Consider the following 23,274-nt stretch of genomic DNA (forward strand, 5'->3'; position numbering starts at 1 on the left):
AGCATGGAGTTGGCAGCATCATGTTGTGGGGCTGTTTTGCTGCAGCAGGAACTGGACTGCTGCATAAAGTAGACAACACCATGTAGAAAGAACATTACATGGATATCTTCAAGCAACATCTCAAGACATCAGCCAGCAATCGAAAGCACGGGTGCAAATTGGTCTTTCGAATGGAAAATGAGCCCAAGCATACTCCCAAAATGGTTAAAAAGTGGCTTGAGAAAAACAAAGTCAATGTCTTGGAGTGGCCATCCCAAAGCCCTCATCTGAATCCCATTGGAAATTTGTGAAAAGGCACGTGTGAGCAAGCCAATCGACAAACCTGACTCAGTTAAACCAGTTTTGCTGGGAGTAATAGGACAGGATTCCAGCAGAATACTTTCAGAAGTTTGTGGAAGGTTACCCAAAATGTTTGACCCAAGTCATGCAGTTCAAATGAAATAGTACTCAATACTAAAGTAATGCATGTCAACTTTTGAGCTACGGGAAAACACAAGATTTTCTAAGAATTTAACAAAATTAAATAACTTTGGTGATCCTGATTGACCTGAAACATGAGAGGTTAAGTCTGATTTGACTTCAGACAGTGAGATTTTTTTTTTTTTCAGTGTATGTAAACCTCTGACTTCAACTATATACAAATGTGCAAAAGTTTGGTGTGGTAAGTTTCGTTTTAAATGTGGCAAATATTGCCAGTGTGTCAATCTGCTTGAAATTGTTCTATTTACCATTAACAAAATGGTACCTTCTGTCCTTGCTGTACAATCCCAATATCAAACAGTTGATCCTGTTGATGTCTCATCTGCTCATCTCTTATTATAGCAGCAAGTATTCACAGCAAGTCAGTTCATGTCATACAGTCCATGGTGACAGACTATTTAAAAACACATTTTACTGCTCTGCTGACTTCTGCTGCTGCGAAGCAGCTGAGCTTCTTAAGTGTTAGTCAAGAAGTGCCAGCAAAGCAACTCCTTATTATGATGATGATGATGATGATGGTGGTGGTGGCAGCTTTAAAGGGCACTTTGATGGATGAGGATTGATGTGGCCCACGTCGAATTGTGCGTCTTCATGGGCAGACAATCCTTCAGGCCAAATCCTCAGAAAAAACTCACCATACGTCTGAACGGGCCGTGCACCACCACAGCAAATATCTTCTTCATCAGCAGTGCAGCCTAAGGCTCTTCCGGAGTCTCTCACCCTTACGGGAGTCCTACTCCCCCCACCCCCTTGTTTAACATACCCAACCAGTGCCACCCCTCTCTCTTACTCTCTCTTATTTTCTCCTCTCTCTATCTCATTAATCAATGTCAAGCTGTCCAACAACAGGGCCAGCATTCTTTCCTCGTATATGTCATTGTGCGTAGACCCCACCCCTCCCCCCTCCACCAACTCAGTGGCCATCACCATCTTTTCTCATGGCCACAGAGCAAAATCCAGGCCCACGGCGCCAGCATGAAAGCTTATTCGGACACGACACAAAAAAGTTAGGTGCTCACTTTGCTTCATTTCTTTTCCTATTTTTTCCTGCCTGGGAAGAAGGGGAAGCATTTGCCATTTTACATAATTCATGGAAGTGAGAAGAAAACAGGCCTTTGACTCGTGTAAAAAAAAAAAAAAAAAAAAAAAAAAAAAACTGTGAATGGCGTGGCATCTGTATGCCAGTCTTTGTGACCCCCAGACCCATCTTCCCACGTTCCTTAGACTCGGGCATTGTCCCATATGTTTGACTGCCCTTCTCCTATTGGTACCTATATTCATAGGACATACATCATTAAAGACAATAATAATCATAAATTGGAGTTTATAAAATGATGGCCTTGCTTAAAAAATAACAGGTAATACCTAAAGCTGGCATTCAAAAGACTCACAATCAACAACATGGTTATATTTCTTGTTGAAAACTTTTTAAAGAATGTGATGGATTTTTAATTACACTGAAATCACATTACAGTCTTATTAAAATATCTATTTACTGTAGTATAAAAATGTAAAATGTATAAAAAGTATCCAGTGTAAACACTTTTCATTTTTATATTCACAATATATTGCGGTAATACCACTGAGCCCCTGTCACCTCTTCTCTTACTGAATGCAAGGTCTTAAAATTCATTGAAAGTGGCCTAAAAAGAGCTTTAAAGTTTGGCTTCCTTATTCGTGCAAATACCCTTGTCCTAACATATGAAGGCAATTGGTTATTTGTCCATTTTATATATATATATATATATATATATATATATATATATATTGTGATTCCCTACAGTCTCTCAAATGTGCTCACACACACAAGACAGGTAAATTAGCACATCAAGCATTTCTCTAGGTCCCGCTGGCATGTCGGTTTCTCATTACTCATTGACGTCTGCTTCACTGTTGCATGCTATTTACTCTCCTTTTTCCATAGTGCATTGTGACTAGGGAGGAAAACCACAGAGTGCTAATGTCCCCTTAAAACACTTAATTGTCCACGTTTACATTGAATAATGAGAACCCGTCCCGCATGAGCTACTCAGAATTGTGTTTGTTTACAAAGAAGCAGATTGACTCCACATCATCAGCAATGTTTAACTGGAGAGGCTATGCATTGAAGGAATCCTCTCTCCCCTTCTTCCTGGAGCATCTGTATGTATTTGTTGTACTAATGAATGGAACAAAAACTTCCGGGGCCACTTTGGAAGGAAGCTGGTGAAGGAGAAACCAGTAATGCTCGGCTGAAGTGAACTGTAGTAAGTGGTCAGTCGCCATGATGATGATGTCAGCCTGAGATGAAGAGACAGCAACATTGGTGGCAGACTGAACCCCTGCAACCTCTTCTCTGTTTTCATTTGACTTTTCCTCTGGCTCCTCCTTAGTCCTTCTCACCAAATGATGGATGACCTTCCCTTTCACTGATGTCAAAAGCCCCCCATCTCCCGAGACACCCACTGTTCGTCTGCACATGCACGTGCACCGTGTATTCACACCATTTTTCAGCCTTCTTGTTGGTCGGTTTGTCAACTGGGAGACAATAGCTTTCTTTTTTAATTTGTGCCAGTTAGTAGGACTCCAGTCTTTGAACATGACATGAACGACACATCATCCATACACAAACACACACACATACTCAACGTGACTCACCACCAATGAGACCTTCACCTCCATGAGGCAGGTAGGCAACAGAAGCAGTTGGAAGTCAGTGAATGGATGGATAGATGAACTAGTACAAGGGCACCGGAGTAAGAAGAGAATGGACCCTGGGCAGTAAATGACTTTGCCAATCAATCTTCCCCCGAGGGCCTCTTGATGAAAGCTTTCAAAATTTCCCCCACGACTACTTTAAGTACGCCCTCCTGCAGTTTGTCAGTGGAAAGCTGTGGTATAATGTGGGCAAACAAGTTCCAAGATTAAATGTGGCTAGGAGAGGCCAAACGGGAGAAACAAAGGAAAGAAGAGAGACATAACTAAAGTCTAAACAAGGCCTAATACTGGTTGGTTAAATTATCGGAAAGAACAACCTAACAGGTATTACATTGAACTTCCTCCAGTACCTGGTCATCTAGTACCAGGTGCGATCATAGGATCAGAGCTTTAGGGGTGCTGGGATTCACTTTAGGGGTGTTTGATCAGCGTGCTCCAAAATATCCAGAAATGCTTATTCCAGTTAGTCAGCCATTCAGTAACACCTTGGCTTTGTTTTCAGCACATGTATGAGAGCACACTGGTACTGTCTGCCTACCTAAATCATGTACTTTAGATGTCGTCTGATGAATACCTAACAATGTGAACAGTGACATACAAGTAAATGTAGCAAAAATGAGGACTATTTTATGTAGTGTGTTGGTATTGAATGGTTGAAAGAAAGGAATGTGGTACATATCCCAATTCAGGCCAAGCACTGAAGGACAGCATATTACTCTCTGTAGGTAGAGCATGCAGAGCCCAGTTGGGTGGAGCAAGTGCTTTTGGAGGTGGGTTGGGGTGAGGATGTGTTGATGGATGTTTGTTGTTAAAATTGAACATTCCAACCAGGTACTGCTGTAAAATATTTGGAGCGCTAGGATTTGTTTCAGGGATGCAAAAATGGCTACAAACACCTACAGCCAATATGATACCAAATAAACGCAAATGCTGTTTGGTTATCTTGCTCCTGTTGCCTTATCAGCACCAGTATAGACTGCAGTATCATACTCCATAGTCTCCACTTTGTTGCAGTGGTCCACATTATTTGCTGCCTTCAGTCTCCTCTCAAAGAAATAGCCTCTGAAGTAAATACAGGAGACATTTGTTCTTTGTTCTATGGCTGGTCTTTGTTTGTGTCTCAGTCCAAATGATGGGTTCAATGTTTTGTTTTTGTTTGTTTTGTTGTGCTTTTCCAATGACCTATTTTGAAGTGGAAAATTAGAGTTGGCGCTATCATCTTAAGGTCATGTTGCTGTTAAAATGGTTTCATTGTCTTTCAGTCATCTTGTTGATTGTTTGTCGGCGGAACCAACTGGAATAGATGCACCTGCAAGCAATCCGAAGGGTTTAACGCTCAGCAGCAGCGGAAAGGAGTTGTCAGATTATTCATTCCTACATACTGCCATTACCTAGCTCATGTTTCTCGTAGTCTTGAATTCCCTGCCGACAGTTCAGTCCTACTTGTGTTATTTTTACAATTGTTTTCCAAGTTGTTTTGCTAACATCCTTCTGTAGGATTTATTGTTGTCAGATACTCCTTTTTGCTGTAGTTTTGCCAACCAGTGCAACCTTAGTTATTATTCATCGATCACCGCTTATCCTGGTTAGAGTCGCAATTTGCTGGAGCCCATTCGTGAACTGGACTGGTCGGCAATCAGTCGCAGGGGACATATGGACACAAACAATCCATTCGTACTCAAAATCACACCACACACAAATTCACTGACTGGGAATCGAAGGCACGTTGCCCACACCTAAGTCAGGTGAGTGTATCACTACACCATCAGTGACTGAGTGGCTTCCCTTACTTATGTTAGTTTTGAGTAACTCCCCTCACAACGCTCCATTTCATAATTGCATTTGGTTGTATTTCGCATTGTTTGTATCCACATTTATTGTGTTCCTTTTGTGTACTAAAGTATTACATTCATTCGTTATACGGCTCATTGTCTTCCTTGGGGTCCTTTTCCATTCACCCGCTCTTCACTGACAGACAGAGTGCCCTGCAGTGGAAAAGTTGCAATATAGGCCCAGTTATGATACGCACACGTTTTTGATTATCTCCAATGAATCCTTGTTTTCTGGCCAATCTTAGAATGTTTCTATCCATAAACATGGCAATGTTCATTTGGTAATTTGTTGTTTGGTCTCAGAGGGGGAGATTTAAGTACAAGGCTCAGTCAGGGAGACATTGTAATGGATAATGTCGGGGGACATGGTGCAGCTCAGTGATGCTGATGACTCCCGACCAGGTTATTTTTCTACGAAAGAATTGGGCTGAAATACCATGACGGTCGGAGAGCAAGAGGCACCCCATGCCCATAGAAGGAATTAAGATGTCTTATACAGGACTGCCCTCCCCTCTTGCTGTTCCCTGTCTCTCACTCTCACTCAGTCTCTCTCTTCCCTAATTCTGGGATGGTGGCCAAGTGCCACCAAGGACTCGAAGGCTAATAAATCATCCTCGTTTCAGCATCTGGCCCGTCCCATAGGCCTGCCATCCACCGCTACCCCATCCCATGTGAAGATGGTCCTTGGCTTTATTCTTCTTTCAGCATCCCTCCATACTCACCCATTGACACCTCCACCCTAACTGACAAAACATCTATTGTCCCATGCCCAAGTGAAGAAGAGACCCTCTTTCTCCCTCTGACAAAAGCCGTCTGAAGCCAAGATGGGGTCTGCCAGGCGAGATGCCTGGGCCTCGGCAGGGGTGCCCCTCTCCCCCCTCGACTTTTTCTACCGCCTTCTGGTTCGTCCATCTCTTGCTTTCGCTCCTCTTCTCTTTCTTTTTTTGTACATTTAATACTCCCCTCCTGCGGGGGTCTCTCACTCAGTTCACCCCCCTTTCCTTTTCATAGCAGTGAACTCTCAGGCCTGCATAAAGACATCAAGTGACAGCAGTGAGAGAAAACAGCCTGATTTGGCAGAAAGAGATATTCGACATGGCTGTCATCGGCCATTTTGCATGCCTTTTGTTCCCTTGGGTGTAGTTGAAATAGATAAATAAACAGTCATAGGCTGAAAAGCTGGGATCAGAAGCTTGTCACATGTATTCATATGGAGCAGAGAAGAAAAAAAAGAGGCATAAACCTGCTGTCGCCAATTAAGAAGAATGAGACAAAACTCAGTTCACACTGTTCACATTTGCTTTCACAGCTGAAGCTAAAAGTCATTGAGTGACTTTGTGTGACTCGCTCTAAAGATGGCAGTAGGTCTTTAGCATTGTGGGTTCTCTGTGTGGCAACGAAGATTTGGGAAGTTGTCTCAGGCATCATCACTTAAGAAGCACGCGCTCCACGGTTTCTCACAAGAGCTCATTTACGGTGAATGTGCCACACATTTTCCCAGCACCTCCAGCTCGCCCCCAACAACGGGGAGCACCGCCCATAACTGTGCGCCCGCCAGACACTTTCTGTACTCCTCCACATTCACAGTCTGTCTACTCTTCATAAAATAATACTCAGACTTTGACAAGATGTTTTCCAAGCGAGAGCAACTTTTTTTTTTTTTTTTTTTTATGTACTTGGTTTACAACATCACCGGTGATGAAGTCAAGCACTAATTTGTTTGGCAGAAACTTTCTTCAATACAAAAATTCAAAGCAGCAATAAAAATAAATACATAATAATAAAAAAAACAATACCAACACTTCCAGAGCACACTCAAAATTCCGGAAGTTATCGAGGAAATAGTGAAGTTTCTGCTGCAAAGTAATGGAAATCTCTCAAACGTGTGTAAATTAATTTCATGCACTAAATCAATGTATTTACCAGTCACTAAATAATAAGAAGACAATTTTACTTATTTAGTTTTCTTTTCCGTTTTTTTCTTTCTCACATTTTAGGCTGAATCACATGGTTAGAGCACCCACGCACGGAGAGGTGATCTTCTCCTCTTGTCCGTGTTTGCGGTTCCGGCATCAATGGGGCGAGGACTTTCTTTACTCCTTCCCGATGTGGGGGTCGGGTTGTGGTGTCCCAGAGAGCACTGATGGTGTGATAGTGACTCGCCCATATTCTGTGGGTGATGGAGCGATGCCAACTGGCACTCACCTGGGTCTCCTGTTGTGGCCACCGGTGGGTGCGGTGGGGCACCCTGTCCTTACTTGGACAAGTTTCCTCCTCTTCTCTCCATTGCTTGCCTCCCTCTCCAATCGCCTCTTCCTGTGGGAGTCTGGATGGTCCCCTGAGGGCTGTGGGGCCTGCTGTACAGTTTTTGCTCCTGCCTGGTTTGGGGCGGGTAGTGGGTTCTGGTGGGAAGATGGGTCTGGGGGGGTCCCAGGGTCAGTACTGCAGGACATGGTGGAGCGGCCTTATTCATCAATGATTGTCCTGGCAGATGGGCCTGACCAGCTTCTTAATCAGTCACTTTGCACACACTCACGCCATTCACTGTTGATATATTTTTCTCAGTGTCACATCTGAACTGATGCAATATTTTTGTCCCTGAAAATTTTTCATAAATTCATTATTTTCTTAACAGGTGTGGGCATAAACCAAGGTTCCACCGTTTTGTTTTTGGTATTGCAGCAATTTTAAGAATAAACTTGTTGGAAGAAGCTTCATCTTCTGTTTCGATGCTTGCATTGCCTCAACCAGAATCCTTACATTTTAAGGCGTTATCGGAGTACTATTGTTGGTCAGCTCCTCTTAGGTCATCATACTATACTGTACATTTTCAAGCTCTAGTTCTGTTACTGGAATACTTTGTGATTTGGCCTCAAAGTTTACATAGTGGTTTTCATTCCTTGAGATCCACTCAAGTAAGCAGGATAATTTACCAACAAGGACCCATGATGAATGAGTCAATTAGTGTTGCCTGCATGTTTTGCCATCATATTTTCATGTTGAATTATGTAGGTCAGGGCTTTTTAATTAATAAAATATGCAGGTCTGTAGGACTACAGTGGTATTAACACTGTTAACTGCCTTTCAAATTTGAGTCATTGTTTTATTCTTTGTGTTCTGCCTCTATGTAGTGATGTTCAGACAAACCTGGAGAATGAATATCAAGAAGCAAACAAAATCTATAATCTAATTTTCTACTCCCAGCAAGACTGTGCTCCTTTGTCGCGCTTCTCTTGCTGTGCAAAACATTTTGATTTCAAATTAGCCCCTGTGTACAATGGCTAATTTACCACAGTAAGTAGGCGCCTGATGTCTCAATCTGCTGTGTGTCAGAGCTGAAAAGGGCTTCTTTCATGTAGTCTCACACACACATTCACGCAACCCCATTTAAAAAAAAGTCTATTAAGCTACAGGGTGAGAACAGATCGTATCCAAGGCGGAAAGCAGAAGAAAAAGTCCTGACTTTAGAAAGAAAACATCATGAAAGACAAATAAAGAAGAACACTTGAAAAAATATATGACGGAGAGTTTTATTGAGCGGCAGGACAGGCAGCCGCTCAGCAGTGGCCCCACATTGACAGTGCAGCCTGCAAGACGACACCCAGCCAACTCATCCACACAACACCCACATTGTCCGCAGTTCCAACGAACCAGAGCAGCGTTCCACTCCCGTGGGGCGGGAGTGAGGGGAGGAGGTTGCCTGAGACGAACACATTTTAGATACATGTCAGCCTTGGCCGGACCTCCGCGACACTCTGCTGCGCTCTCAGCGAAAGGGAGACATACTGTAGGAAAGAGTGAGAAAGATGAGAAATTAAAAACACAAGTAGACAGGATGAGCTTCCCCAACATCTTAACAAGGCCAAAACAGACGGAAAGATTTTTATAAAGACATAACTGCCGTGGCACTCTGTTGTTTCTAGGCAGGGGTGACAAATACAATCAAATTGTTTTTAAGGGAAATACTTAGACAGGTCCAGATGGGCACGAGCAGGGGAAATTCTCCCTGATGTATACTTTTGTGTTGCACACACACAAAAAAAAAAAAAAGTCCAGGGTTTTTTTTTTTTTATAATTTACTGAATGTATTATTGCACCATTGTAACAGCAACATTCGAACATCAACCCTTATTTCTGAAATTGAGTTGGGGTTATAGCTATAGATATTTTGTTAATACTGAGATACAAAAAAATATATAGCAACAATGCACTGTAAACCATCTATCCATTTTTGAGCGCTTGTACTGCTCAGGGTTAATGGGTGAGCCGGAGCCTCTCACTGCTGACTTGAAACGAGAGGCAGGGCACCCCCTGGACTGGTTGCCAGCCCATCACATTCTGTATATATGTATACATGTAACATTCATGTGTTTTTAGAATGTTTGAGGAAGCCAGAATACCTGGAGAAGGTCCAGGCATGCGCAAGGACAAGAAACACACTTCAGCACAGTTGCTGCTGCAGCGAGCTACCTTTTGTTATTTGCCACGTTCTGGTGGATGCTGTTGAGTTTTCTCCCATTCATTATATCATGGTTTCCATCCACCTTTCCGACTTCTGGTATGGTTCTTCCATGAAGATCCATTCGGCTTCACAGGTTAGCGCTCAAAGCCCTTCTTAGTGTTTTTATTGCTCCGCCATTAGAGTCGAGATTCTAACTCAAAACCTTTGTATGTGAGCCATATATGCAAGTTACATTTCCCCCTCTGGGCCGCTTAGAGACGCCTCAACGAAGGGTGGAGACTGTCATAGCAAAGTACTGAAATTCTGTCAATATAGTTTTGATTTTTGTCTTACCAGCTATCTTTCAGTACAATATTACTAAGTCTTTCTTTGCATCTCAAAAGCTCCTTGGCTTGACATGTTGGAAAGCTGAAGCCTGCGGCACTATCATGTTGTGTAATAGCCCCTCACATGTGGCCAAGGTCGCACTTTGGACCCAGATATGGAGTGAGAGATTCCTGTCTGGCCCCCAAAAGCCAAACAGTGTAAGAGATGCTGTCCTTTTTCTGGTGTTAAGCACACACAGTTGCCTACATAACACTGTTGTTTCAGCCTCTCTATCTCCACTGTCATTAAGCAGAGGCAGGTTGACAGACACCACCCCCTCTGTGCATGTGTCTGCTGCCAGCCTCTCAATCACAGGAGGCCCATCGGCGGCAACAGCCTTTATCTGGCTCAGAACAGTCCTGTGATAACACTGTTAACAACACTAATGTGTGGTGTTTGGGAGCCACCGGTGCTGCCACTGTCAAAGTTTTTAGCATCTTTTGATGCTAGGACAAATCATCTAGTAATAGTGTTGGTCAACTTTCATGTTGTGAATTATATTTCTACCACCCCTTCTGGTTTGCAACGCTGTTGTCGGAAATAGGTGGACTGGCCCCTCTATCACGTTGTGCCTTCTTGAAAACACTGGTGTTATTTTAGAAATCACACTGTTAAAGATTAATGTGGACCTGCAGGAGTGTGTCATCGTTCCTTAACGACAGAGCTGAGACCCGGAATAAAGGCTGCACTGTGTTCTGTCCCTTGCCCAAGGACAGATATGTTTCCTCTCAGCAACCTCACCACTCAAACCCCCTTTGTCCAATAACTCTCTCCCTAAGTCATCTATTCCTACTGCCATGGTGAAAATGAGGAAAAAATAATAATTTCTTTCTTTTCAGAGCGGTTGTTCTTGTCTAATGTTAGTGTTTATCTATCTAAAACTGATAGAGGTGTGTGTGTGCAAAGATTACCACGTCTTTATCATTGCCGTTAAAAATAACGTCAAAAAGGGTCAAGAGTGTTCGCAAACATTTTCCATTGTGATTGCTCCATTCGGATGACTAATGGAAAGTCCCAGCTTCAAATTGTGACCATGCAACTCCCCCCAATAAAGTCATCCGTCATCGTCATGCACCCGCCAGACAGACCGACAGGCAAAGCGACAAACGGAAATAACCCAGGGTTCAGAGATCACAACCAGAGCATCCTATTGCTACATGAACACCTCCATTATTTAATTGACCAAGAGGATGACATAAAAAAATAAATCCACTATTACTGACAGCTTTATGGTTAACTATGATCAGAGGATGGAACATCCGATGCAGCTGGTGAGTCTGATGAAGATCTGATCAAACAGGACTTATGGACAAATGTATTCTTGCTGAAGGCTTTTGCTGATAATGAAAGGGTTTGATAAGACGAGGAACATCAATCTTAGTGACAGAGCTAGTCTCTCCTTCACATTAATATGCCTGTAAAGGTCCTTCACCTTATATGGCCCAGCTAATAAAATCATTTGTGATGAGCCCGAAGGTCAACTGAATGGATATGTCATTTTCACCTGTGTTTTGTCTTTGATTAGTGGGCTGGTTTTTAACAAGAGCTTCATGAAGGTAGTACTATTGTTTTCTGGTTTATAGTAGGGCATACGGAATCTGCAATATCTCGTAACCTACAACAAAATCCACTATTGGTTTCCTACCTTCACTTTTGTAAATCTTGCCTCGCCATCTTTGACTTGATCAAAGTTAGTGACTGCTGAATTTAGCTTGCGTTTTCTTTGCAAAAATATCAAATAATGGCCTTTATACGAGGGAGTGTGACAGCTACATTATCTGTACTCACTAATAAACTATGTTCTTTTAAGCTCTCATGACCCCACTTTAACTGATGGCATTATCAAACCACGGTTGACAGGATGTCTCACCCATTTTTTTTTTCTACTCAACATCTTTAGAGAACATTATGCACTTCTCTGAGGCTAAGTTAGAAATACAATGTGCAATACATTGTAGCCAACGTAATCAATTTCATTAGCTGCATAAATCATGACAGCTTGACATTTATTGTGGAGGCGATGGGTTGATCCTGTGGACTTGGAGACAGCTCCCATGGTGATAAATGTAGCTATCTCTTCAGAGCAAGGATACAAGTTCATGTACAGACAGAGAGAATGGGGAGAGGCTGATGGTGTGAGGGGGCAATGTAAAAAACAATTACAAAAAGAGAACATGTCTGATTAGATACACATTTTTTTCAACAGCAGGAATTTCGTATAATACTTAGCTGTTGTTACTGTAATTATTTTGTTCTGCCATTTCTTATGTATAGGATATGAACGTGTCAGACGTTAATGTATGATAACTTCAATTATTTGCATTTTTGCAATCATTTGTCCTCATATAATCTAACTACTTAAATGGCCACCTCAAGGCCACCACAGTGAAAGAAACCATTTCGAGCTAACATCTTTTAATCTGTCTTTTAGCCTGTTGGCTATTCCACGTGTTCTTATTTAAATGTGTGTGCAGCGAGCACACACACGTGTGTGTCTTTTAATCATGCACATAATCAGATTGTCCACCTAAAAAAATCCAAAGGATAAAAACTGCACTCGTTGCAGTCCATTTGCAATGGATAAATGCTTTTTTGTGTTTATCTCCATATCGTTCTCAAAATTATACTCATTTTAATAGCAGCTATTACACCTTATTAGGGTGCTCCTATTACTGCTGGTATGTGTGCACGTCACGTAAGTGCTTCTATCATACGTAATAGGCCGTGAATTAAGCCATTTTATAGATATACTTGGACTGAAGACCTTTTGACATTAGCGGACGACAAGCATAGACTGCAGATGAAGGAAGGTCAGTGTCATGTCTGTCAGATGCAGTATTTAGTGTCTTGCTCATGTGAGGGAGTTGTTTGTCACTTTTAATGAAACATATGAAGCAAAGTGTGTGTCCAAGTCAATTGGCACAATAAACTAAGCAACTTAAAATCACAGACTAGCAGTCGAACAAAGACTGTCTTATGAACACACGGCACTGTTTACCTTTTCCCAGGTACACACTATACCATTCAACTCTGTCCTGCTGATGACCTAACATCTAAGCTCGACGTCTTCCTTGTAAACACACAGGCCTCACTAGTACAAAAAAGCAATTGAGAGAATGAAAAAAAGGCCATTGAACTAAGTGGATACTTAAAAGAGTATGCAGAAGAGAGGAGATGCATGGTGATCTCCATAACTTTTGAAACTGTACATTTTGTCTATCCTTCGTTGATCTAGACATGTCAGATTGAGCTCACGCAAGATAAACACAAACTAGTCCACAGGTTGGCCATTGTGGGTTTGGTCTTCTTACGCATCAATCTCATCAACATATTGAGCAGCCTTGAACTCTTTTTATATCCCGATGACCGCAAAGAAATCTTGTCAATTTTGCTTTAGCCTACACACATGTATGTGTCATTAGAGACTTTTTCCACCATTTTTTAAGCACAAGATCTGTGTAAATGGCAGTGTGTGTAATCCTATTACCAGACAATGATTACGACAATCTTTCCGTTTCAGTAAAGTCACGATATAATATATTAATATACATAATACATTGATTTATTCATTATGTTATTGTTTGATTGTTATTGTTTATTCAATGTTTATTTATTATTCATAATGCTTTCCGTTCTTTTCGTATTGTCACAACAAATTATAATGAGCAGCCAGGATACAGAAAATGTTCCAAGTTTTGGTGTTTGGCTCCATTTTTGGGGGGGGAATCTGGAATTTTATTACAATAGAAAAGCTACCCCTAGGGCAGAAGTGCTCAATGCATCGATCCCGATCGACCAGTTGATCGCTGAGGCAGTTTTGGTCGATTGTGTGACAGCGTGGCAAAAAAAATAATTTTTAAAAGACATCAGCCTATCATTCATGTAGTCGCTTGATTCAGGTGTGGGCAATACTTTGATTACGGTCACGTGAAGGTGCGTCCTAGCAAGCTGGCCTCCTATTTACCGTCTGTGTCTTGCTTTCTCCACAGCAGTCGTGATGATGCGCACTTGTCCCCCTCCCCCTCTCCATCAGTAGATCGGGAGAGGCCGCCTACTTCAAAAGTAGATCTTTGGGTAAAAAAAAGTTTGGGCACCCCTGCTCTAACAGAAGTTCTACTCCCGCTGTGATACTTTTGTGTTGCACACCACACATTGAACCATATCACACGCATCCAGGCATGCAAGGAGGGATTCAAAGCGAAAGACATTTGTGTGCAAAGAGTTCATCGGCACTTGTGCCGGTGGTGCGAATGATGCTTTGCTCAAGAGCGCATTGATAGTAGCCAACAGGCACAGTAACACTTCTCCAAGGACTAGTTGCCATCTTTATTTTTTACCTGTTTTGGGATTCATCCCTATGTTTTCTTATTCCAAGCCATTCTAAACTAAATACTGCCGCCCCACTGATTCATGTTTGAAGTTCCAATTCTATTGTCATGAAAAACTTTTCCTCTGTTTCCTGATTTGCTCAATGATGATGTAATTGTAATTGTGGAGTGGGGTATTCATTCGAATATCACGTATGCAGTGTGGGTTAAGTTCCCTGTCGATGATGGTGTGAATGTGAGTGGGAACGGATGTCTATGTCTGCAGTGTATAGCGAACCTTTTGGCTGAAGTCAGCTGCCAAAGGCCCCAGCCACACAATACACTGGCATCTCACCTAGTGACAGTTCAACCTTTGTGTTTTTGTATGACCTTACACAGTTTTTTGCAATCCAAATTCTGGCAGTTTTCCAACCTAAACTAACTTGAGGGCATTCAAGTTTTGAAAATGCGTTTTTGATATCAAAAAGGCATTCTTTAAAATTGCTTAAGACTGAACAAAATGAAATTATGTATTTTGCATGCATCCAATTTGTCAGTGTTCTTACTTGCATACATTGAATCGACAAGAAGGCAGTTTTGATATGAGACTGCCGGGCTGGAAATACCAAGACCAGCACAGCATAGCGCCCAAGTGTAAACAGTCATATATGGCTCCACTGGCATTTGCAGGATATGAAATGAAATGGCATGACCTTTGATTTGATCTATATGCCCCAAAGTCAAGACCCTAAATCTTATTCCCATAACCCATGCATGCTACGGGGCAATATGTGTCATCGGAAGAATAAGAGATCGTTAGATTCAAGTCTATATTATTTTTCATGTTCCTGCTATGTATCGATGAAATGCAACCTTTATCAAAATGAAGAAAGGAGAATGCGATATATCATGCGCTGAAAGTCAAGTCGCAGCCTCTCTTGATGCTTTGCAGCCAATCTTGTTAGGGCAAAAGCCAGGTTATTTATTAGTCCTTAACCCTTTGGCTGTCACTGTGTTTCCCAACACAAGATCTATCGCCACACACGTATTCACTTATGATTATTGCTGATCATCTGCCCAAATGGCTTATCAATAAAGCGGAGGCCAAGCAGATAATTTATCTGTACAGCTCTGTCAATATGAAGAACAGTCACAAAGGCCTTAAAAGGATGAAGGGCTTTGGACATCAGGTGATGGTTGATCGAACATGGGCTCCATGAAAATGTGACCCTTTTAATATATGTATTTACTTCTTTCCACCTTCTTCGTCTTCTTTGGTTAGCTTGCTTTATTCCCAAAGCTGCTCATGGGAACATCGTCATGTTTAAGAAAAGTAGCTTTAAAACATTCAACTGTCAGATGTGCAAACACAAATATTTGAGTCAAACCAAGTCAATGCAAGCTCTGTAAATCATACAAGACTTTGAAATTATGAGAAAACGCCTGTCTGGGGTCAATGAAAACTCTGGCAGCATATTTCACTTTGGGATTTCTTTATAAATGAGACAAAGGCTCATAGGCCCATGCAGGGTCATTGCTCATTCTGTAAATACCAGCCGTTTGTATTAGACAAGTGGCCGTGACTTTCCAGAGTCACACAATGCTTCGTAGTGTTTACCTTCCAAATCTAACCTTTGTGCACTAAGCTGTAGCTCACCACTGTTCCGTCACAGGCCGCACCCTGCATAGCCCCATCTAGATGTTGGGTTGGGCGACTGTTAGCTTTAACCTGATGCGATTAGTGTCAAGCTAATCGGATCCCTCCCGGTCTTATAACCAGCGGCAACTCTGGTACTATTGCTTTGGTAATGTTCTGTATATAATTGTCTCACGTTTAGCGTCACGGCAAGGTGGACATGATGATCATGAATCAAAGACTGATTGCTTGGAATCGCATTCTCAATCAACCAAGACGGACAAACGGGGAGCTGGAGAAGGAATGTTTCGTATCAGCACTCTCCTGTGTTTGACTTGGCCAGCGCACCTCTGGTTCTCCACTTATTAAAGTCGTCATAAATATTTTCTATCTGATGGACGCCCAGCTTCCTCCTATTTAGCAGTGACCATTTTGGCCTTGTTTCCTACTCCCCTGCTCTTTGGGCAACCTCATTGTTGAGGCATTTTCTTCAGAGGTCATAGCTCTGGTCTTGTGTTGGGTCATCTGTCAAGGCCCCTGTCTCTGGGAAGTCCCAAAATAGTCCAGTTTTATTCTGTTCCATAGGAGCAAATCCAGCGAAAGGACCTGAGACAGATTGTTGTTAAACACCAGACTGCATTCATGGTGTATCCTTATTCAAACAAGCATGGACCGATTCTTGCAGGAAAGTGTAAATGGTTTGTTATCTGAAGTGTTTAAATGATAGCAAAGATCCTGTGAGAAAATACCACCAAAGACTTCATATTCTTAGTTTTCTTCCTTTTTGGGGCAGTCGGGTTCCTTTACTGATTTCGAATTTCCGAGCAAATTGTCAAAGGTGTATCAATACAGCTCATTACTTTTCTTTTTCTTTTTTTTTCTTTTTTTTTTTAATGTTTCAGCTTCTTTAGTGGCCTGGCAGAACGATTCCCTTTTTTGGTACCTTTTACTTGATTTTACTTGGTTGTCAGTCACAGTAGTACACTATACTTGCGTAGAATAGGCCTAGACACTGCAGTCTGTTGGACAGTTAACAAAGACAAACATCACTTTTGTTCAATGGTGGAATTCTCTAAATGGAATGGAAAGAAAGGAGAAAGTCTTTTTTTAACTATTGTGGAATACAACAGAGAGAGCATTCAGAGACATTCAGGTCACTTTTTTCCTTTTTTTGGTGTCTTCCTTCAAATATGTCACACTACCACTTGTAATCCTACACTGTGATTCAAAATGGCTTTTGACAAGGTAGTTAGCTAAAAAAAGAGACTTGATCCTTGCTTCTTTTCCCATCACTCCACCATGAAGATCAATAATCTATCCACCAAAATAAGATCCAGTCTGCGTTCCAAGAAGCTGCATAAGATCCCAATAAATGTGAGCAAAACTTTCAATTTGTTGCTTTTTTTGCTGTGGCCATGTCGGACAGGGCTCCGGTTAAAAAAAAACCCTGAGGTTTGTTTGCTGATGGTTCTTTTTGGAAAGTTGTGGTTTTCGTGACATTCGTAGCCATCTATTGGGCCGTGCTGCCGAATTGCTTCTTATTATTCAGAGTTGAAGAGAATTGTTCTTGGCAACAGAGAGCTAACATTTTCCTACGACGCAAACCTCCAGTTGTCCTCTGAGTATGATGATGAGCAAGCTCACGTCAAGCTCCTCCAGCAGTGGCTATGGCCGTTAACATAGCCTTTGCGTCTGTGATTTGTATAAATAGATTATTCTGTGCTAGTGTGTTCTTGTAATCCTTGATTTTTTTTTTTTTTGTGTGTGTGTTTGTGTGCATGTGTGTATGTGTGTAGTAGGAGGAGTGGGGTGTATACAAAGCTTATACAAAAACAAAAATTCCCTTGGGGCATTTTTGATGGCTTTTCAGATTAATTTAGTTCTGGAAATGAACGGCACAGGATTTAACTCCGTCAAATGTTTTAGACTATGACACGTCTTGTAAAAACAAAGGCTCTCCGTCACTTCTCACTTCTCTCGCCGTGCTGTGTTTTCTTTTTGTGTGCTTGGTCATCATGCCATGTCAATACGAATGGTGCTAAAGTGGTGAAGAAAGACTCCTGACACTGTCCAATAACAAAAGCTGCGCATTGAAACTTTAATAAAGGGAGGGAGTCGGCCTCTCTCCCGCCTGATGTGAAAGCAGCCAGCGTAGACTTGGTGAGATACATAAACACACATTGATGCCTAGTGCTAATGAGTGGAATGGTTGTGCAGGTGGCTGCACTTTCATCAAGCCTTAACTGGATTTGTTTTTGGTTGAGGTCATACGGGCCAGAGTGAGAGTTATACACATACACACACTTTCTAATTACTCTCGTTGCAGTGTTTTCTCTTCTCCGTGAGACATATTGACATGTCAGCGCTCTGCAGGCGAGATACAGAACAAATGGACATTTTACTCCTGTCTATGTAGTGGAAAATCTATCCTTCTCAACATAAGCTAGGCTCTATTTGGACCTGTCTCACCAAACCAGCGCAAAAGTCACTTTAAAATGACGTGCAATAAATCAAAGCTGCACCAGTCAGTGGCCGATCACATTTTCCCTCGTTAATTAAAATGGTATTTATTTGCATGGTCGGGTTCTCTCGGTGTTTCTGTCTGTCTGTCTCCATCTATATGTTTGTCTGCTTTGGATACAGTATGAGTCACTTTTCATGCGTATGTATCATTTGTCTGCATACTCTGTCACTGTTGAATGGAAATTTCTACTGCATTTTTCCATATCGCAATAAAATTACAATTTTCACCATTTGTTGGTTTGAATTAAATAAACTGTCATTTTAGTTTTGGTTTTTTTTTTAAACATAGATATTGAGTTTGTAAGTATTGCATTGTACTCCTGGTATACTGTCACAGTCCAAGTAATGTGCTGGTGTGCACTTATTGACAAGCTAGATTTTTCTCTAAATTGCAAATGAGATAAAATATCGATGTCACTATCATCGAATTATTTTTCCCAGTACAGTATCGATACAGCGGCACTCAATAGTTTTCAGTTATTTCTTTGTTTGCTTTTTGTTCAATCATACAATGCAGATGTCGTCGTGTAACCTAGACTACTGTATAGTTGGATTTTCTCAAGTGTGAATATTATTTATTGCATAATTAATGAAAGAATGGATATACAGTATTATCGTAGTATTACTAGTAAATATTGTTTTTCAGAAAATTGAAGTGAAGCTGAGGATAAGCAGTAAAGAAAATGAATGAATGAACAGATGACTGTCTTTTTGGTCTCTCTCCTTCACTTCCTCCGACCTTATGACTAAAAGACAAAGCTTTCATGTCTACATATTTTGACAGCAGGTTGATGCTACTATATGATAAAAATAAAAATCACCTATATTTACATTACTTACCTTACCTTATTACCTTTTTTTTGTTGAATGGTTGGTAACATGTATGGACGAAATAGCTAAGCTGCTGGTTTTGTAAACACCTGCAGCTGGTACATTACAAGAAAGAAGAAGTCCCCATCACACACACTGAATTCCCGTCATCTCCATTCATAATTGTGAGGAATCTGAAAAAATGGTAACATTTCAAGGAGAAAAAAAAGTTTTTATCATGTGTTTCACCTAGGAGGAATTTCATTGATGATGAAAATCTAATCCAATTTCTTCCGGGATGATTACATTTGCTTGCATTTTGAATATTTTTATCGATTGGAAGCAATAGAAATAAAAAACTAAAATCTATCTGGGAATACATATTACATGTGTACCATTAAGTTCTTTGTTTTCCATTCATATTTCCTGTTTACCATCTCTGGCTGATCTTTGTTTGATAATATTACATATTGTCACTGAGCCTTGTCTATATAACATTGATTCATTTTCCAGACTGTTGATCCTCACTAGGATCACAGGCGTGTTGAAACCTACCCAAACTATCTTTGGGCAAGAGGCAGGTTACACCCTGAACTGGTCACCAGCCAGTCATTGGGAAACATAAATAAACAACCATTCCTACTCTCATTTACACCTGAGGGGAGTTTAGTGTCTTCAATTAACATACCGCGCATGTTTTTGGGATGTGGGAGGAAACCAGAGTACCCGAAGAAAACCTACACAGGCACAGGGAAGTCAGATTTGCTGCAGGTATTTTATTTGTGTTATATTTTTTTTGTTTTAAAAAACAAAATGGATCTGACGATATCACTTTTGGGACGTATCAATTTTGTAGTCTCTGAAATATTCACAATGGAAATCAACTGAACAACTTGCAAGCCATAGTTTTATCTAGCTCAGAAAGTGTTTTTTTTATCATAGAAATAATTACAGCACGTTTATGGGGGACTCGTGTGACTGAGCACATTTACATGTACCATCATCCATCATTTACTGTAAAACTGAGGACACACTTGCCGAAAAGTGGATGAAAGAATTGCCTGTATGGCAAAGAGTAACATTATAGATCCTCCATCAGATAAATGTCTCTCGCTCATTCCTAATGGACCACAAACCTTTCCGGTCTACTCCACTGAAAGTAGCCAAACAGCAAAGCAGCTGTTAAAAGCGCAATTGGACGCAAGAAAAGGGAGGCTCCCTTGCCATGTGTCTGCACTTCATGATGTTTCGCAATAAATTCCCCCAAAAAAGTAAGGTCATCTAGAACTACTCTGGAAACAGTCGGCATCTGCTTTTTGATCTTCCCTTGCCTTCAGTGGGTGTCAGAGAGGGAGAGGAAGAGGACATCAAATGAGGCTCTGGTTTCACATTTAATGTGGAGTACCTCTTATTGCAGCAGAGTAGCCTCGTCACTCCATCATTCTCTCATTTCCTGTGCCAGACACTGGGCGCATTCTGCTACCTATCTGCCCCCAGTAAATATTGCTTGAAGGCTTAATTACACGCACACACATAGACACAGTCTAAGCTAAATTTCCCGCAATGCCAAAGCGGCGCAATAACGTCAAATGTGTGGGGTGTTCATTCATCAGGAGAGGCATGTGCAGCCTTGGATTTGCTTCTATGTGTTTGTGTATTTTTTTGGGTGACCTCCCAGTCCATTATTATATCCCTCTGGTCACATTTGTTGCCCAAAGGGTATGTGCCATGTACTGTGAACACACCATGCTCATGTCACAATCCCTGTCACAACACAGATCACTATCCTCTTTCTATGCTTAAATTATTTCAACTGAGCTTCTCATAATCATGTTTTTTGTTTTTCCTCAGATGAATGACCATGAAGAATCCTCTCCTGACAGCTGCGTCAAAAAGGTAGGACGTGTTCATGCAAGTCGAGCCAGCTTTGTGTTGGTTTAGTGTCAAATAAGTCAGCTGTGTACACGTGCTGTAAAAGTGATTGTCAATGCAACAATGTGTCTGATTGTGTGGAATATCATACTGTACCCAAACATTAGCAAAGGCAAGTTTTCTTCAACCTGGCAGGTACTAAACGTTACTTTCTCCCACAAGATTTTAGGAGTGCTTAAAAATTCCCACTCTGAAATCAACGACCTTCTCCTTCTCTTGTGTATGATTTCATAAAGTGTAGCCAAATGTGCTGTATTGCTGATCAGTAAGACATCCCAGACTCTAAAACACCACTTTTCAAAAAAAAAGAAAACCTGCACTTTCGGAAACCTTCGGGCAAAAAAAAAAAAAAGGGGGAAAATACACTGACACTGGCACACCAGCGATACATCCCATTAGCCAGTCACTGACCACTTTATGAGGTGATAAATTTATTGAAGAGACTTGGCAGCTCGCCTTAACAGCTAATGTCGCCAGGTCAGGACAGGCCAGTGCCGGGGTTCATGTCCATCTAATGGTCCATGAAAGAACAATGGCCTTAACCAAGTGGACACTCTCTGTGGGAGCCTCCGTGAAACCGTCAAGGCATGGCGGCAGCTGAGGTCACTGGCAATGGGGGTCACGCACTGACATCAAAATGAATGATGTGCAGTAAATTATGTGAGGGTTTTAGGTTGTCTAATGATGGTGGATTTTAGATGTTTGAGGAATCTGCTACTGCATACTAGAATGGAAGAAGTACAACACCATAATTAACTGTTCAAAATACAAAGCACAGAGGTTTGTAATGGAAAAAATGAAGTATATAAACAAAAAAGTATACTAGCATGTTGTGTCACAACATGCTAGGCAGCACTGAAGTCGACTGGCCCAAAATCAGAAAGAACAACACCACTTCTTCAGTGTAACACAGTACCACAGTTTCCTTTTAATATGTGTTGTTCTCACTGGGCAAAGCGAATGTATGACAGTGAGCAGTGTTGGGAAAGTTCATTTCCAAAAGTGAACGACTTCAGTTCATAGTTTATCACTCCAATTTTTGAACTAAGTTCACTTTTCAAAAACTGCAGTATATACATAACAGTGACAATGTTACAGAAAATCAAACATGACCCGGATTTGGGTGTTTGCTTCAAAGTAGTGACTTTTGAGATCTAGTACAGTCCCAATGGACAGGCGTATTTTTCCGGAATTTCTCCCCTTTTACAGAGAAGCCTGCATGAGCAAACGATGCGTTGCAAAATAAAACGACAGTGTTTCTGTTTGATGCTATTGTAGTGGATCTGCTACGGCTCTACAGTATCTTTATGTGTACAGAGAGATGGAGGACCCAGCCCATATAAAGATTTAACAACAGGCTTTATATTGCGGAACTTAATACAATGACTAAAATGTAAATGCCTGTATTCAAGACATCATCATGATGGTGCCTATTTGTTTGTTTGTGAAATATGAAGTGTGAAGTGCTTTATGTGGTTTGTCTATATCGGGGCCTTTCGCCTTTCCTGGGTGGGTTTGGACTCAAACTCCCGTGATTAACGGGGGTTCACTGAATTACATTTTTCAAATTTCCAGTGTTTTCAATTTTCATGTTCATTATTTAAAATGGGAACTCATCAAAGAGCCCTATTGCAACATCTCCTAAACCAATAAATCATTATTTGAAAAGTATATTGATTTATTAATTTCAATTTCACGTCAAAGGTGTTGTTTTTGTACCAAACAGACATATATTGTAATCCAGTTGTAATCTCAAAGATTATTTTAAAAAGTTTATTACCAGATATTCCTTTCTAGAAGCCCGACACGTGCAGAAACACACATCATATGAAGAACTGCCAAACTGTTCAATTACCAGTAGAACGTAACATAAAAAGCTCACTGGCTACACACAGGTCATTATGCAGAGTGAGAGTTGCGGCGGACCCTCGCCGGGTGGCAGTAGGCCACATGCCTGTTATGAATATGAATGTAATTATGCGTGAGCCATTTTTTATGACATGGCTCATTCATCCGCATGATACACACGCTCATAAACATTAACTTCTCCTGCTTTCACCATCACTATGCTTGATTAAGGCCAGGCATATTAATTGAGTTATAGCTTTGGGATGAATGAAATACTGTCGTTGTCATTACATGCCTCTGTTCTTGACTAGTTTGTCATGTGGAATTTGCTAAAAGATCTACAATGGCTGTGTTTAACTTTGTCGCTCGTGACCTCTAAAT

At 41.2% G+C, this 23,274-nt stretch overlaps 1 protein-coding gene across 12 annotated transcripts in view; it reads left to right on the top strand.

Moving 5' to 3' along the window:
• Positions 1 to 23,274, top strand: part of prdm16 (PR domain containing 16) — a 207,128-nt gene that overhangs the window by 90,975 nt on the left and 92,879 nt on the right. For all 12 annotated transcript variants that reach the window (XM_061834976.1, XM_061835042.1, XM_061835001.1 and 9 more), the window contains one exon: positions 20,965 to 21,009. In XM_061834976.1, coding sequence (XP_061690960.1) covers positions 20,965 to 21,009 — 45 coding nt within the window. The remainder of the gene's footprint in view (positions 1 to 20,964; positions 21,010 to 23,274) is intronic.

This window comes from Syngnathoides biaculeatus, chromosome 2, assembly GCF_019802595.1.
Source record: "Syngnathoides biaculeatus isolate LvHL_M chromosome 2, ASM1980259v1, whole genome shotgun sequence".
NCBI classification, from domain to species: Eukaryota; Metazoa; Chordata; class Actinopteri; order Syngnathiformes; family Syngnathidae; genus Syngnathoides; species Syngnathoides biaculeatus.